Source organism: Vulpes lagopus, chromosome 5 (genome assembly GCF_018345385.1).
Source record: "Vulpes lagopus strain Blue_001 chromosome 5, ASM1834538v1, whole genome shotgun sequence".
In the NCBI taxonomy this organism is placed as follows: domain Eukaryota; kingdom Metazoa; phylum Chordata; class Mammalia; order Carnivora; family Canidae; genus Vulpes; species Vulpes lagopus.
In genome coordinates this window covers 74,264,427-74,280,499 of record NC_054828.1, presented here as the reverse complement: position 1 = coordinate 74,280,499, position 16,073 = coordinate 74,264,427, and the positions used below count along the sequence as shown (strand labels likewise).

General features: G+C 37.0%; 1 protein-coding gene across 2 annotated transcripts in view; it reads right to left on the bottom strand.

Annotated features, from left to right (window-relative positions):
• GOLPH3L (golgi phosphoprotein 3 like) overlaps nt 1-15,741 on the bottom strand; it is a 38,824-nt gene extending 23,083 nt beyond the window's left edge. Inside the window, exons 1-2 of one of the 2 annotated variants that reach the window (XM_041756588.1) lie at nt 15,566-15,741; nt 13,413-13,577 (exon numbers count right to left, since the gene is read on the bottom strand). In XM_041756588.1, coding sequence (XP_041612522.1) covers nt 13,413-13,565 — 153 coding nt within the window. In that variant the 5' untranslated portion in view covers nt 13,566-13,577; nt 15,566-15,741. Of the gene's footprint in view, nt 1-13,382; nt 13,578-15,565 lie in introns of both variants that reach the window. The other variant, XM_041756587.1, reaches the window with a different exon arrangement.
• Between the last annotated feature and the right edge of the window lie 332 nt (nt 15,742-16,073).

The following is a 16,073-nucleotide window of genomic DNA, read 5'->3' as shown; positions in this document are numbered from 1 at the left end:
CTTAGTATGTCTTCTTAAAGCCTTTTTCTTTTTTTTTCTTTTTTTTTTAAAGCCTTTTTCTAATATGCCCAATGTCTGAATAGTGATCTCTATTTTTATGCCAAGAATTACCAGAAAAAAAAATTATCAGAAAATTATACAAGCAAGACTAATTTTTTACCTCTAAAAAATTACTTTAAAAATAGTTTACTGTTTTTCTTTAAAGTCCTCTATTGAAATAGTAGCTTTCAAGATTTGAACTAAATTCCTCTTTTATTTTTATTTTATTTTGTAAAATATATTTTTTAAATTATTTATTTATTTATGACAGTCACAGAGAGAGAGAGAGAGAGAGGCAGAGACATAGGCAGAGGGAGAAGCAGGCTCCATGTAGGGAGCCCGACGGGGGACTAGATCCCGGGTCTCCAAGATCATGCCCTGGACTGAAGGTGGCGCTAAACCGCTGAGCCACCCAGGCTGCCCTCAAATAACTTAAAATAGATTTAGAAACCCTTAAAGGCAATTATAGTATCAAATATCAGAAAAGCAAAACTAAGTAAATGCAGATTTATTTAGTTTTCAAATAGCTTTCTCCTTGATTAAATAGTATAGATATATTTTAGAGTATTTGTAAAGAAAAAATCATAAGAAAATTAAAATGACTCATAAATTTCATCATATTTTGGGCATATATAAAACCAGATATTTCTTTATACATACAATACATATTTTTTCTCTCCTAACCACTAATTTTCCCATATGCTTCTTCCCCAACTTTAATTTTGGAGCTTTCCTTCAGAGAACAGCTTTGTGTGAATTATGAAACAATAGAATGTATATAAGTTTTCATAAAGCACTGGGGAATAGAGGTAGAACAAACTGTGAGAGTGGTAATTTCACCATCTTTCATAACAGGAAGCTAATAAGATATTGTGTAAAATGGAATCATGTAGTTAAGAAAATATCATTTTTTTTCTTTTTAACATTTTTGGCTTAATGTTCCCAACATACACAAAGCAGAAAGATTATGAACCTCTATATATCCATCATTTGGCTTCCACAGCTACCAGGATAATCTTCTCTCTTCTATAACTCTCCCCACTCACCAGACTATTTCAGTGTAAATCCAAGTTATTGTAACATACCATCTATAAAAATATTACCATACTCTCCCCAACGTACAAAGGTTTAAAAGAAGTGTTAATTCTAATATCACACTTAAAAATTAATAAGAATTCTTTCACTTTATCAAATACTCAATAAGCTTTCAAATTCTACTGATTGTTTAATATATAAATATGTATGTATGTATGTATGTATTTTAATATTTATCTATTTATTTTGAGAGAGAGAGAGAGAGAGAATGCACTCCGGGGGTGGGGGTAAGGTTAGATGAGGAGGGACAGAGAAACTCCGTGCAAAGCCTGAAGCAGGGCTGGATCTCATGACCCTGAGATCATGACCTGAGCTGAAATCAAGAGTCAGACACTCAAATGACTAAGCCACCCAGACATCCCGCTTTCCACTTATTTTATAGAGATAATACTGACTTCATAGTGCTATCATTAGAATGAAGTAACATATATATTTAACTCAGAGTCTGAGAAATATAAATACTCCATAAATAAAGAAAAATAAGACAAAGAGAAATACTGTATGATCTCACGTATATGTGGAATTAAAAACAAACCAGGGGTTGCCAGGGGTAGTGAGTGAGGTGGTGAGGGAGGGTCAAGAGGTGCAAACTTCTAGTTATAAAATAAATAAAATAAATAAGTCTTGGAGATATAATGCTCAGCATGATGGCTATAGTTGATAATACTGTATCATAATTTGAAAGTTGCTGAGAGTTCTCATCACAAGAAAAAAAAATTTTTAACTGTGTGGTAATGTAAGATGTTAACTAGACTTACCATGGTGATCATTTGTGTACAAGTATTGAATCATTATGTTGTGTACCTGAAACTAATGTTATATGTCAATTATATTTCAATTTAAAAAAGCCATACAGATGGGCATCCCTGGGTGGCTCACCAGTTTAGTGCCTGCCTTCAGCCCAGGGCCTGATCCTGGAGTCCCGGGATCGAGTCCCATATTGGGCTCCCTGCATGGAGCCTGCTTCTCCCTCTGCCTGTGTCTCTGCCTCTCTCTGTGTGTGTCTCTCATGAATAAATAAATAAAATCTTAAAAAAAAAAAAAAAAAAAAAAAGGAACACCTGGGTGGCTCAGCTGCTGGGCTCTTGCCTCCAGCTCAGGGTATGATCCTGGGTCCTGGGATGGAGTCCCGCATTGGATTCCCTGCGAAGAGCTTGCTTCTCCCTCTACCTATGTCTCTGCCTCTCTCTTTGTGTCTCTCATGAGTGAATACAATCTTAAAAAAAAAAAAGTCATATAAATTTATAATTTAAAAATTTGGAAGTAAATGAATAAAGATAGAGAAATACAGGAGAAAGTGTAGGAGGGATATTAACTTTTATTTTTTTATAGCAAGAAGTCAGTGGATATTGTCCAAAATTGAAACATTTAGTTAGAAAAATGACCTTAACCTCTTAATAATCTTTCTTAAGCTTAGAAAGCAGTGTTTTAGGAGGTATCTCTTATAATAAAGAAATGTCTGAAGTTAATAATTCCTTTAGTTTCACTTCATTTTCTTTTTCTTATGTTAAATTTAAGTAAAATTATATTATGTTTTACTTTTATTTTTTTTTAAAGATTTTACTTATTTATTCATAAGAGACACAGAGAGAGAGGCAGAAACATAGGCAGACAGAGAAGCAGGCTCCATAGAGTCAACCTGATGTGGGACTCGATCCTGGAACTCCAAGATCACTCCCTGAGCTGAAGGCAGATGCTTAACCGCTGAGCCACCCAGGCATCCCTATGTTTTACTTTTAAACAGCATAACCGGGATCCCTGGGTGGCGCAGTGGTTTAGCGCCTGCCTTTGGCCCAGGGCGCGATCCTGGAGACCTGGGATCGAGTCCCACGTCGGGCTCCCGGTGCATGGAGCCTGCTTCTCCCTCTGCCTGTGTCTCTGCCCCTCTCTCTCCCTCTCTCTGTGACTATCATAAATAAATAAAAAATTAAAAAAAAAAATAAACAGCATAACCTAGGGGCACCTAGGTGGCTCAGTTGGTTAAGGTCCAACTCTTGATTTCAGTTCAGGTCATGATCTCAGGGTCCTGGGATCAAGCCCCAAGTCAGCTCTGCACTCAACATTGCAATCTGCTTGAGATTCTCTCTCTCTTTCTCTACCTGCCCCTGCTCTGTCTCTCTAAAAATAAATACAAAATTTTAAATAACACAACTAGAAAGATTTGTTCCATTTTGTTAAAAAGGTGGTAAGTGTAATGTTACTTGAATTGTATACAAAAGGGTAATTGAGGTTAAACTGAATAGTGCTTTTCTTCGTCAATAAAATATTGTCCCACTACAGTTGAAAAAAGAGCTTAATGAGTGGACCTTGTTTGGCTCCTGATTCAAACAAACTATTGTTTTAATTTAAATTCTACATTTCCTGGGGCACCTGGGTGGCTCAGTCGGTTGGGTGTCTGCCTTCAGCTCAGGTCATGATCTCAGGGTCCTGGGATAGAGCCCTGCACTGGAGCTCCCTGCTCAGGTGGAGTCTGCTTCTCCTTTTCTCTTTCCCTCTGCCTCTTCCCCTAGCTCATGCTTGCGTGAACGTGCTCTCTCTCTCAAATAAATAAATAAATAAAATCTTTAAAAAAAAAATAAAACAAACTATAGGGATGGTAACAAAAGACAAATGTGTTAGATTCTGGGAATATGACAGAGCAGAAAGCACCAGAAATCTTTCTTTGTCTGATGTGACCAATTTTTGTGGGGGTAATTATGCATCTCTGTGCATATGCACAGAAAACAGTCTATAAGCATATATAAAGTCTTTTAATAGCAATTATCTTTCAGTGGTGACATTACTGGTGATTTTTATTTCCCTCTTTAAACTTTATATAAAGAATTGAGGCATAATTTATATATAGTGAAATGCACAGATGTTTGTTTTGACAAATACATATATTCACATATCTCATTCTCCTATCACTAAGTTCTCTCATGTAGACATTTTTCTTAAGTTCTTAGTATAAACATATTTTGCTTTTAAAAAAAGATTATTTACTTATTTGGGGGGGAGGGAATAGACAGTGGGAACAGGAGAAGCAGGCTTGCTGCCGAGCAGAGAGCCCAATGTGGGGCTTGATCCTAAGACCCCAGGCTGAAGGCAGATGCTTACCTGACTGAGCCACCGAGCTGCCTCCATATTTTGCTTTTAAAATAATAAAAATAAAACTATTTTTAAAAATCTTAGACTTTTTTTTAAATAAAATCACTAATATCAAAAAAGGGTAAGCACAATCTACCAATGAACACATGGAAACCTGAAAACCGTTGATTCAGTACTTGTTTTGTGTGTCATTCCCACCTTAAACCTGGACAACTGAATAGATGAAGATAAACATAGAAAGCAAAGAGTATTTAAAAAAAATTTAAGAAAGTAAAGAGTAACCTCCAAGGAATTTCCTCCTCTTCCATGTTTTTTTTTTTCCTCTTTCATGTTCTTATAGCACTTTTTATACCTTTCTTAAAGCACTTAAAAATTGTATCTAGTAGTATGGTCTCTGTATACACATCTTTTCTCCCATATCAGATTCAAATGCTTCTTGAGGAAAGATAAACACATCTTTTTTTTTTTTTTTTTTAAGATTTTATTTATTTATTCATGAGAGACACAGAGAGAGTGGCAGAGACATAGGCAGAAGGAGAAGCTCCCTGCAGGGAGCCCGATGCGGGACTCAACCTGGGACCCTGGGGACCATGACCCAAGCCAGAGGCAGACACTCAACTATGAGCCACCCAGGCGCCCAAGATGAACACATCTTAATTACTTCTCTTATTCCTTATACTCAGTGCCTTGGACAGAGCAAATGCTCAATAAATGTTGGCTGACTTGAACTGAAGGAAAAAATCACTTCATTATAATTTTAATGACACTTCCTGAGGGTGAACTGCACTCCAGGTGCATATAAGTAAATAACTGTACCAAATTATCTCCCAAACCTTTCTATTTCCTCTCAAACCTTTCAAAATCATTGTTATGCAGTGAACTATGTCTCCTCCGAATCCATGTGTTGAAACCTTAACCCCCAATACCTCAGAATGTGACTGTATCTGGAGATGCTGCCATGATAGAGGTGATTAAGTTTAATAAAGCTGTTAAGGTAGGCCCAAATCCAATCTGACTGGTGTCCTTAGAGGAGAAGGAAATTTGGACACATGGACACTAGGGATGCATGCACAAAAGAAAAACCATGTAAGGGCACAGTGAAAAGATGAGTAGAGAGGCCTCAGGAGAAACCAAATCTTGGACTTCAAGCATCCGGAATTGTGGAGAAAAAAATTTCTAGGGACTCCTGGCTGGCTCAGTGGTTGAGTGTCTGCCTTTGGCTTAGGGTGTGATCCTGGGGTTCCGGGATTGAGTCCTGCATCGGGCTTCCTGCATGGAGCCTGCTTCTCCCTCTGCCTATATGTCTCTGCCTCTCTCTCTTTCTGTGTCTCTCATGAATAAATAAATAAAATCTTTTAAATTTTTTTCTATTAAGTTACTCAGTCTGTGGTATTTATTATGGCAGCCCTAACAAACTTAATACAATGTACTCCTGCTGAAAAACCTAGAAGAAACTTGTTGTAAGCTTTAAAATTAAAGAAAAAAATACTACCTACTCATTTATATCTTTCTAGTGTAATAGTCTCTCCCTTCTATAAGGAAGATTTACGACATGGGTTGTAATCTATGGCTGGCACTGTGAACTGATAAGAAAAATATAATGCCTGTTTAATTATACACTGAACTTTCTGAAGATATGGTTATAATAAATCAAATCAAATATTATTTACTACTTTTTTAAACATTTTTCATTTTGCAAAATGGGTTCTTTAAAATTCTTACTTGGATTTATTCTTCCTTATGACCAGACTATTTTGTTTGATGGAAGAAAGAAAAGAAAAAAAAATGTATAAGACTTTCATATTTCTTCCTTAAATTGTGAGGTAATGGGATGAAATATAAAACAAAACCGTATTGTTCAGATTTGCTAAGTGGTACTTTCCCTTATTCTGCCATTATTGATGTCAACTGAGTATTGTTATAGGATCCCATGTTTAAGAGTGAGCTTTGCTAACAAAATAAACAAAAAACACAAAAACAGAATGAGCTTTGCTAGAGTATTAAACATTGAAATACGAAAGCCATGGATAACACTTGAAAAAATAACTTGTGCCAAATATTACTGCAGAATGTAATAATCTGCAGGAGGTATAAGTTAAGCTCCATATGAAGCTATCGTAGGAGATGAAATTCTTGGGTTTCCCCTAAGCATTAACAATCCTGAATAATTAATTCCCTTTGTTTAGCAAGATATATGGAAAAATATGTCATACATGCTTTCCAAGCATGTCCTTCTTATTTATGTTGTTCAATATGATGTTCAAGATTCATCGATGTTGCATAAATTAATTCAGTTCTTGCAATATAGAATTTCAGTTATGGGCAGCCTGGGTGGCTCAGGGGTTGGGCATCTGCCTTTGGCCCAGGGCGTGACCCTGGAGACCCGGGATCCAGTCCCACGTCGGGCTCCCTGCTTGGAGCCTGCTTCTCCCTCTGCCTGTGTCTCTGCCTCTCTCTCTCTCTCTCTCTCTCTCTCTGTCTAATGAATAAATAAATAAAATCTTTAAAAAAAAAAAAAGAATTTCAGTTATTTCACTATACTGAAATTCATTCATTCTACTGGTTAACAGACACTCCATTATAAACAGTGCTGCTAAGAATATTCCTGTACTTATTAGTTCTTTCAGACAGTACCACCAGTCATACATATAGAAAAATGATAAATCAGACTGGATAAAACTTAAAAGTTATAAAATATGTTAATTCTTAACTTTTTCAAGCTACTAATGATCTTCCATCAGTTTTAATTCACTCATTATAATTTATTAACAACGGGAGATGGAAATACAAGCTTTTTTAAAGCTGGTAAAAAAATTTTTAGTGAACCAATCGATAAGCTTTAAAAAAAAATTATAAGAAGTCAGTATACAACTTGTCAATGAATGGCTATCAGTGGAGAAAATTATTCCTCTTCAAAAGTTGCTGAGTCCTAAAACATTTTATCAAAATCAAAAAATTAAGAGTCCCATTTGGGTCACTACCTGGTCTTTTAGTTTCCTCATTGCACAAAATGAGCAATAAATCCCTCGTCAGTAGTTACTGCCATTGTGAATAGGGCAAGTGTATCAGAAGGGCTTGTTTGTCAGGTTTTGTGATTTTATTAACATAGGCTGTTTTAAAAAAAAAAGGAATGTTTGTTTTGTTTATTATATACATATATATATAGCTCCCCACATTTACTAAAGGTACAAAAGGAAATAAACTGGGAGACCAAAGTAGGACAGTAGCCACATCAGGCTCCCTGCATGGAGCCTGCTTCTTCTTCTACCTAATGTCTCTGCCTCTTTCTGTGTGTCTCTCATGAATAAATAAATCTTTTTAAAAAATTAAAAATAAAAAATAAACTGGGAATGAATTCTGGGAGGTGAAACACATCTTTATTGAGAGCCTGCCTCTCTCCCTGTCCCCACAACCCCTAATTGCACACTATTCTCTTCTAAAATATCTGGCAGAGATATTAAGACAAAACCATTTACCTATATTTGCACCTTTGGCTGTAGCCACTGAACCTATAAATTTGATGTGAGCCATTCCATGTCTTTTCTGTACTCCTTCATTTTTTTGTGTTTGTATAGCTTAGAGTTTTCAAAACATTTTACACTTTCTCTTACTTGATCCTGCAAGGCAAATATTGTCTTCTCTTTATGAAAGCAAAGTTAGATGGTTAATTGGCCAAAAAATGGTGGAATTTATGTTCAAACTGATCCTAAGGATGGTTTTAAAAAGGATCCCTGGGTGGCTCAGCAGTTTAGTGTCTGCCTTCAGCCCAGGGCATGATGCTGGAGTCCCGGGATTGAGTCCCACGTCGGGCTCCCTACATGGAGCCTGCTTCTCCCTCTGCCTATGTCTCTGCCGCTCTATGTCTCTCATTAATAAATAAATAAAATATTTTAAAAATAATTTCTATATATTATTTTCTACTTCTTTTTTTTTAAGATTTATTTATTTGAGAGAGAGAGAGAGAGGGCACACACGCAAAAACAGGAGGAAAGGGAGAGAATCTCAAGCAGATTTCCTGCAGAGCACAAAGCCTGACGTGGGGCCTAGGATCATGACCTGAGCCAAAGTCAGACACTTAACAAACTGAGCCATGCAGATGCCCCATGTTTTTTAAAATGGATGTAATTTTTAAAATTATAGTATTGGGTTCTAAACAAAGAATCTTATGGAAATCTTCAGCAAAAGTTAACTGGGACTTCGGGATGCAGTTTAACACTTAGAATTTGTAAAAAAAAAAAAAAAAACACTTAGAATTTGTTTCTGATTGGTCACAAACCTCAAGCCATGTGAAAACAAGAAATTATATACACATTAAAATATACTTACAAATATACATATTAAAACATACAAAGAACACAGAACAAATATCATGAAGTCCTTAATTTGGACACAAAGATGAAATGTGCTTTGCCGTTTTCATTAAGCTGATCCCCTTACTTTAAAGAGTCTATAACTGTATAGAACAAACTGATCATTATGAGAGGAGATGGGTAGGAGGATGGGTGAAAATATGTCAAGGGGATTAAGAATACACTTATCTTTGTGATGCCTGGGTGGCTCAGTGGCTGAGCATCTGTCTTTGGCTCAGGGCGTAATCCTGGAGTCCTGGGATCTAGTCCTGCATCATTCTCCCTACAGGGAGCCTGCTTTTCCCTCTGCCTATGTCTCTGCCTTTCTCTGTGTCTCTTATAAACAGGTAAGTAAAATCTTAAAAAAAAAAAAAAAAGTACTCATCCTCCTGAGCACTGAGTAATGGGTAGAACTGTTGAATCACTATTGTACACCTGAAACTAATATAATATTGTATGTTAACTATACTGGAATTAAAATAAAAATAAATATAGGAAAGAGTCTAAAAGTCTCTGCCTGGCACTCAAAATCTGTCATACTCTAGTCTGAATCCAATTTGTCAATTTTTTTTTTTTTTATGATAGTCACAGAGTCACTAATTTGCCAATTTTTGACTTTCATTGATCTCCAAGAATACTACCTACTTCAGTCATAAGTGGTTACTTAAATTATCTCCCAAACTCATCAAGCTCATGATACTTTCAGGTTCCCTCAGCCAGAAATGAGTTTCCTTCACTCCATTTATGTTAATCTTACCTCTTCTTAAAGGTCCAGTTTATTTTTTATTTTTATAATATATATTTTAAAGATTTTATTTATTTATTAGAGACACACAGAGAGAGAGAGAGAGAGAGAGAGAGAGGCAGAGACACAGGCAAAAGGAGAAGCAGGCTCCATGCAGGGAGCCCGACGTGGGACTGGATCCTAGGTCTCCAGGATCAAGCCCCGGGGCTGAAGGTGGTGCTAAACCGCTAAGCCACCAGGGCTGCCCAGGTCCAGTTTATTTTATTTCCTTCTGATCTTCCCCAGATTATTCCAACCCATGATGATCTCTCTCTTCCTTCCAACTCTCTTGGCTCTTACTGTTCCAACATGGAAAAACCTGCTGGATTTTTTGTTTTTTACCTCTTTAAAAATCTTTTGAACTGTGAACTATAATGCATACACAGAGGAGTGCATGAAAAAAAGTGAAAAAAGCTCAATGATTTATCTCTAAGTGAATATACATGAAACTTCCCCAAGTACAGAAATAGAAAACTGTTAGTACCCAGAAAGCCCCCTCATGTTCTTTTCTAATCATTAATACCCTCCTCTTCTCTCATCCTCCTTACAAAAAGGTAACCACATGCTAACAACCATGGTAATCCCTTTCTTGCTTTTCTTTTTTCTTTTTTTTTTTTAGTTTTTTTCCTTGCTTTTCTTTATAGTTTTAATTACCTAAATATGCAACCCCAAACACTATAGTTAGTTTTTAAAAATTTTATTTACATATAATCATACAGTATGTCTTTTGTGTCTGGCTTCCTTTACTGAACATTACATGAGAATCACACATGTTTTATAACAATGCTGATTTTCATTCTGTATAGAAAAGATCTTTATATTCATTTAGATAACTGGACAATTCATTTTTATCCCCTCCACAGTTGAACCTTTGGGTTACTTAACTTTTATTTTTTTCTATTTTTTTAAGATAGATAGATTTAGGGATCCCTGGGTGGCGCAGCGGTTTGGCGCCTGCCTTTGGCCCAGGGCGCGATCCTGGAGACCCGGGATCGAATCCCACATCGGGCTCCGGTGCATGGAGCCTGCTTCTCCCTCCGCCTGTGTCTCTGACTCTCTCTCTCTCTCTCTGTGACTATCATTAAATAAATAAAAAAAAATTAAAAAAAAAAAAAAAGATAGATAGATTTATTTGTTCATTCATTCATTCATTCATTCATGAGAGACACAGAGAGAGAGAGAGAGACAGAGAGAGACAGAGAAAGAGGCAGAGACACACAGGCAGAGGGAGAAGCAGTCTCCATGCAGGGAGCCCAATGTGGAACTTGATCCCAGGTCTCCAGGATCACACCCTTGGCTGAAGGCAGTGCTAAACCGCTGAGCCAGCCAGGCTGCCCGGTTACTTAACTTTTAGAAAGTATGTATGCCTTGTCTCCCCAGCTGGAATGTAAGTTTTGTGAGGGCAAGGACCGTTTTTGTACTATTTTATATTTACCTTAATATTTGCATAATGCTAAGCACATAATGAGTGCCCCCAATCACACTAAATAATGCCTAAATAAATCTATGAGTAGATTAGAAGGTGAAGAGGAGGGATCCCTGGGTGGCGCAGCGGTTTGGCGCCTGCCTTTGGCCCAGGGCACGATCCTGGAGACCCGGGATCGAATCCCACATCAGGCTCCCGGTGCATGGAGCCTGCTTCTCCCTCTGCCTATGTCTCTGCCTCTCTCTCTCTCTGTGACTATCATAAATAAATAAAAATTAAAAAAAAAAAAAAAAAAAAGAAGGTGGAGAGGAAATAGTGCTGGAAATCAATTAGTATTTATTTATTTATTTATTTATTTATTATCTTTTTTTTTTTTAAGATTTTATTTATTTATTCATAGAGATGCAGAGAGAGAAAGAGAGGCAGAGACACAGGCAGAGAGAGAAGCAGGCTCCATGCAGAGAGCCTGATGTGGGACTCGATCCAGGGTCTCCAAGATCATGCCCTGGGCTGCAGGCGGCGCTAAACCGCTGCGCCACGGGGGCTGCCCCAATTAGTATTTTTTTAAAGATTTTATTTGAGAGTGAGCAAGAGAGAGAAAGAGAGAGGGGATGAAGAGGGAGAGGGAGAGGCAGAGGAGAGGGCAGAGGTATGAAGAGGTAGAGGGAGAAGCTGATGGAGAAGCAGACTCCCTGCTGAGCAGGGAGCTCAGTTCAGAGCTTGATCCCAGGACCCTGTTCATGACCTGAGCTGAAGGCAGATGCTAACTGACTGAGCCATCCATATGCCCCATCAATATTTTTAGAGATAGTTATGTAACTGGCTTTTGTTTTGTTTTGTTTTAAAGATTTTATTTATTTATTCATGACAGACACAAAGAGAGAGAGGCAGAGACTTAGGCAGAGGGAGAAGCAGGCTCCATGCTGGGAGCCTGATGTGGGACTTGATCCTGGAAACTCCAGGATCATACCCTGAGCTGAAGGCAGACCCTCAACTGCTGAGCCACCCAGGCATCCCGAGCTCCTTTAGTTTTTACTCTATTTCCTTGTATCTATATTAACCATGAACTATTATAAATTTAAAAACACACAGAGAAGTCCAAAGTTAGATTCTCTACAAAACAGAAGCAAAAATTCCAGTTATCTAGGGTCAGCAGGAAATTAATCATTTTCCTATTCAAAAGTAAAACAAACCAAATAGCTTTTTAGTTCTAATAAGCTCTTCCATAGCCAGTGAATGTTTCCTAGGCACTGTGTAAACGTCTCAAAATGGTACTTATAGGACCTAATCTTCAGACGTACTCTGATATTCTCTTGGAGAGTCAGGTTTGCACTTTCATTTGTTTGATTTTCATTAAACTAGAGCTTCATCAACTTTCTCAGCAAACAGGAAAGTCAACTTGTGGGCAAGATTTTCTGATATATCTGTGTCTTGGCCAAATATGTAAGTGCATGTCTCAAACATTGGTTTTAACAATACACAGGCTATAAGAAGTCCTGTAAGTTTTGTTCAAATCAGTAATTTGATGTGACAAAAAACAGAGAAGGGAAAAATGGTAAAGAAAGTAAAATGCAAAGGCTAAGAAACAAAGGTAATCCCAAATTGAGGAATCAATGCAGAAAAGAACAGATGTTACTAGATATATGTAGCCAAATCATTCCTAGCTAAGGATAATTATCAAAGCCAAATTTAGTTTTTTTAAATGCAAAGTAACATTTTAATTTGTTAAGTTTTCAAAACTAAGGTCAATAATAAATGTGCCTTTATTATTATTACATGTACTAAAAGACTTTCTTGGAAAAGAAGCAGATTGTATAAAATATTACAGTTATATTTCTTCGTAACCTCTTCATGAGGGAAGAAAGTGAAACACAATAAAAAGTTAAATTGCAAATGAAGGATAATGTACTACTAGTAGAAAAGCCAACAAATATGTGGTTATACTGTAAGACTTGCTATCTCAAGACTAATTCTCTTATATTCTATTAATAATGGAAAACTTAAGGGAAATCTGCAATTAATTTAAAAACATTTTTTCTAAAATTAAAATATTCCTTTATCAGTTATTTAATTTCTAAAGATCCACAGAATACAATTAAAAAAAAAAAAGTGATTTCTACTGTCTTTCTTTTTTTTTTTTTTTCTGTCTTTCTTTTAAGTTGAAATCTATCCACTGTTTATTTTTGTAAGACAGCTAATCATTTATGTTTCTTGTCTTGTCATTTAAAAGATTTTCCTCTTCACAGCTCAAGACAATTTCCACGTGTGGGTCCTCTTTGTTAGTTCAATAGGAGGCTATTTCACCATCAATCTCACTTGGGAAACTACAAGTATAAAAATTTTACACCTGTTATACTCTCTCTTGTATCTTCTAAAATTTTGAAGTATGTTGTAATTAAATTACACTTCAAGTAATTATACTTCTGGATTTTACATCCTCCAGGTATCAGCCACCCTTCCAAACTCCCCATTCCCCCAGATGGCTATAGCACAATCCTAAAGCCAACTTAGCATTAATGAAAATATCCTGTCAGATTACTTCCTAAAAACATTCCAATAGTCAAGAGTCTTTGGGAGAGCCTAGGAAACCCAACTGTGTTACCTCTTTATCTTTTAGTCCCAGGAGCAATACCTCTTCCATAAGGGTGAGGCGAATATCTTTAGAGTCACCAGAGTCTTCATTGTCTGGACCCCTGTCTTGATTAGTGTCTTCTTCACATTCCACCTTCTTTTCAGAGCTCTTGCCTACTTCAGTACGACGGGCTCGGTGAGTTAAAGTGGTCATTCTCACCTGTTTCTGGAGGGGTGATAAAAAAAAAAAAATCTGTATTTATGCTTATGTAAACAAAAACATACATATTCATAGAGACATACTAAAAATGTATACAAATATGAAATATATATAAATTTAAATAGAGAAAGTAGTAATGACCAGAAAAATTAGGCAGTTTTGTAAAACAATGTTTTCCAAAGTACAAGAGCTTTAAGGCACAGAAAGCATTGACAGAAAATCAAATCAGTAATTTTAAAGACTAGTAGAAATGATTTTTTTTTTTTAAGATTTTATTTATTCATGAGAGACACACACAGAGAGAGGCAGAGACACAGGCAGGGGGAAAAGCAGGCTCCTTGCAGGGAGCCCAGACATGGGACTCGATCCCAGGTCTCCAGGATCAGGCCCTGGGCTGAAGGCAGCACTAAACCGCTAAACCACCCGGGCTGCCCTCTTTTTTTTTGTTTGTTTTTTTAAGAAATGATCATCTTTTAAGCCTGCTGATTTTGTGTGCATAATCTATAATTAAGGGGTATAAATGCATCAGTTGTAACTCCTATTTCACAAAATGGACCCTTCCCAAGTAAAAAATATGGGATAGCAAAAAATGGTGAGCATCCCCAAATGCATATAATTTATATGTAACCTCTATAAACATGCAATGGCACATCATAAAACATACACAGAGAAAGAAAAAAAATAAGAAAAACTAAATATATATATTCTCATATTTTTTCCCATAGCATAAGAACTCATCTCATGCACTCCCTTTGGAAATCATAACTACAAAATAACTCTCAGAAGATCATGTGTAGTAACTCCATATAGCTAGAAAACTTTCATTTCTATCCCTAGCTAGCCATCTTGCAAATACACAAACAGCTGCCAACAAAAAATATCAGCAGAATGTTGAAAGATTAATGAGCTTTCTCAATTTCAAAAAAAAATCAAAGCACATGCCCTTTTATACCACATACTGCAACGTTTTAAAAAATCTAGTCAAGAGAAACTGCACTGAATCATGTATGATAAAGTTTAAAGTTACTTTAAATAAATCTAAATGTCAGTTTTTAAAATGGTATAAAATAAATATTTTTAATCAGTAATTATTTTTTAAAAGAGTATCTTTTTCAAGATCAAAAGAACCCATTCAAGAGTCTCTGTGACTGGATCCAATTCTAGCGATATTTTTCATTACATTATTCTCAATTATGTACTGTTAACCATTTCTCAACATGTCCCATGCTGCCATTTCTGCTCCTTTGTACATGTCAGTGTTCTCTCCCCTTTCCCTTCCTCTTTTTATTCTACCCATCCTTCAAAGGCCTATTGAGGATCCACAAAAAGCCCTAAATGAATCTCCTTCTCCATTACCCATATGTCCCATGGCCAGAATTGGTCTCTCTCTCAGCTGTACTTTCACAGAACTTTATTAATACTTACATCCTTTAAAGTATTTATTATAGTCTTTCTTTTGGTATGGCTGTCTCTCAACTGTAAACTTCTTGAGGGCAGGGATACTGTCTTCTTGGGTTTTTATAGTCTCCATAGCAACTAGCACAATGTCTTTAACGTTGTAACTGCTCAATAAATATATACTGATTAAAACGAATACTCAGAAATGCATGTGAACATTTTAAAATAGAAATACAAATGAGGTGACTCACAAAAAAGATTCTCTGTACAAGGCTGTATTTCAAATATTGGTGGGAGGCGGGAAAAAGAGTGAAGGAGAAAAACAAAACAAAACAAAACAAAACCATGAAACAAATGCTTAAGGGCACTATCTGGCACTGCGAACAGGGTTTACTTCCTAACCCAATCCAAGAAACTTTAATGAAAAGGGGGGGGGGCGCGGAATTTTGAGGAAAAAATACCCCTGGACATTTACTAGTTAAAAATCCTATTTGAAAAAAAAAAGACCAAAAACTGAGAACCTCCCTCTCCCCACGAAAAAAAAAATCTGTAGGCTTTTTTTGTACATTAGGAAATATGTACCTTCCGTGGCTTACCTGACGTTACTCCTGGGTTACGGCCGGACACAGGTAGCGGCTTGCGCTCTATTTTAGGGGGGGACACCTGGTTCCCCCACGTCCCTCCCCCCTCCCCCCCCCCCTCGGCCTAGTAGGTAAAAAACTTCTCAGCCACGCAGAGAGCACAAACTTCCTGATCCTTCGATGCAGAGAAGGAATAACACATCAGCGATCTCAGGATCGCTAGGCAACCTACCTTGGTGTTTCTTCACTGGGCCAATCAGAAACCGCCAAGGTTGAGATCAGCCAATCGGAACTTACAAGGGGAGGCTCTCCCCAGGCTATTGTGTTGCGATCCCGACAAACACCACCAAAAGGAGGCAGGTTTGGGTCAACCTGACAGCTGGTCAATCCAATGAAGTAACCTTGGTAGGAGAGCGGAAAGGGAGCTGTGCTCCACAACCCCATTAAACCAGCCAATCAAAGCGTTCACTGAGCTAGCTCAAGCTGCCGATCTACAAAGGATTTGTTGGTCAATCTCTGTAGC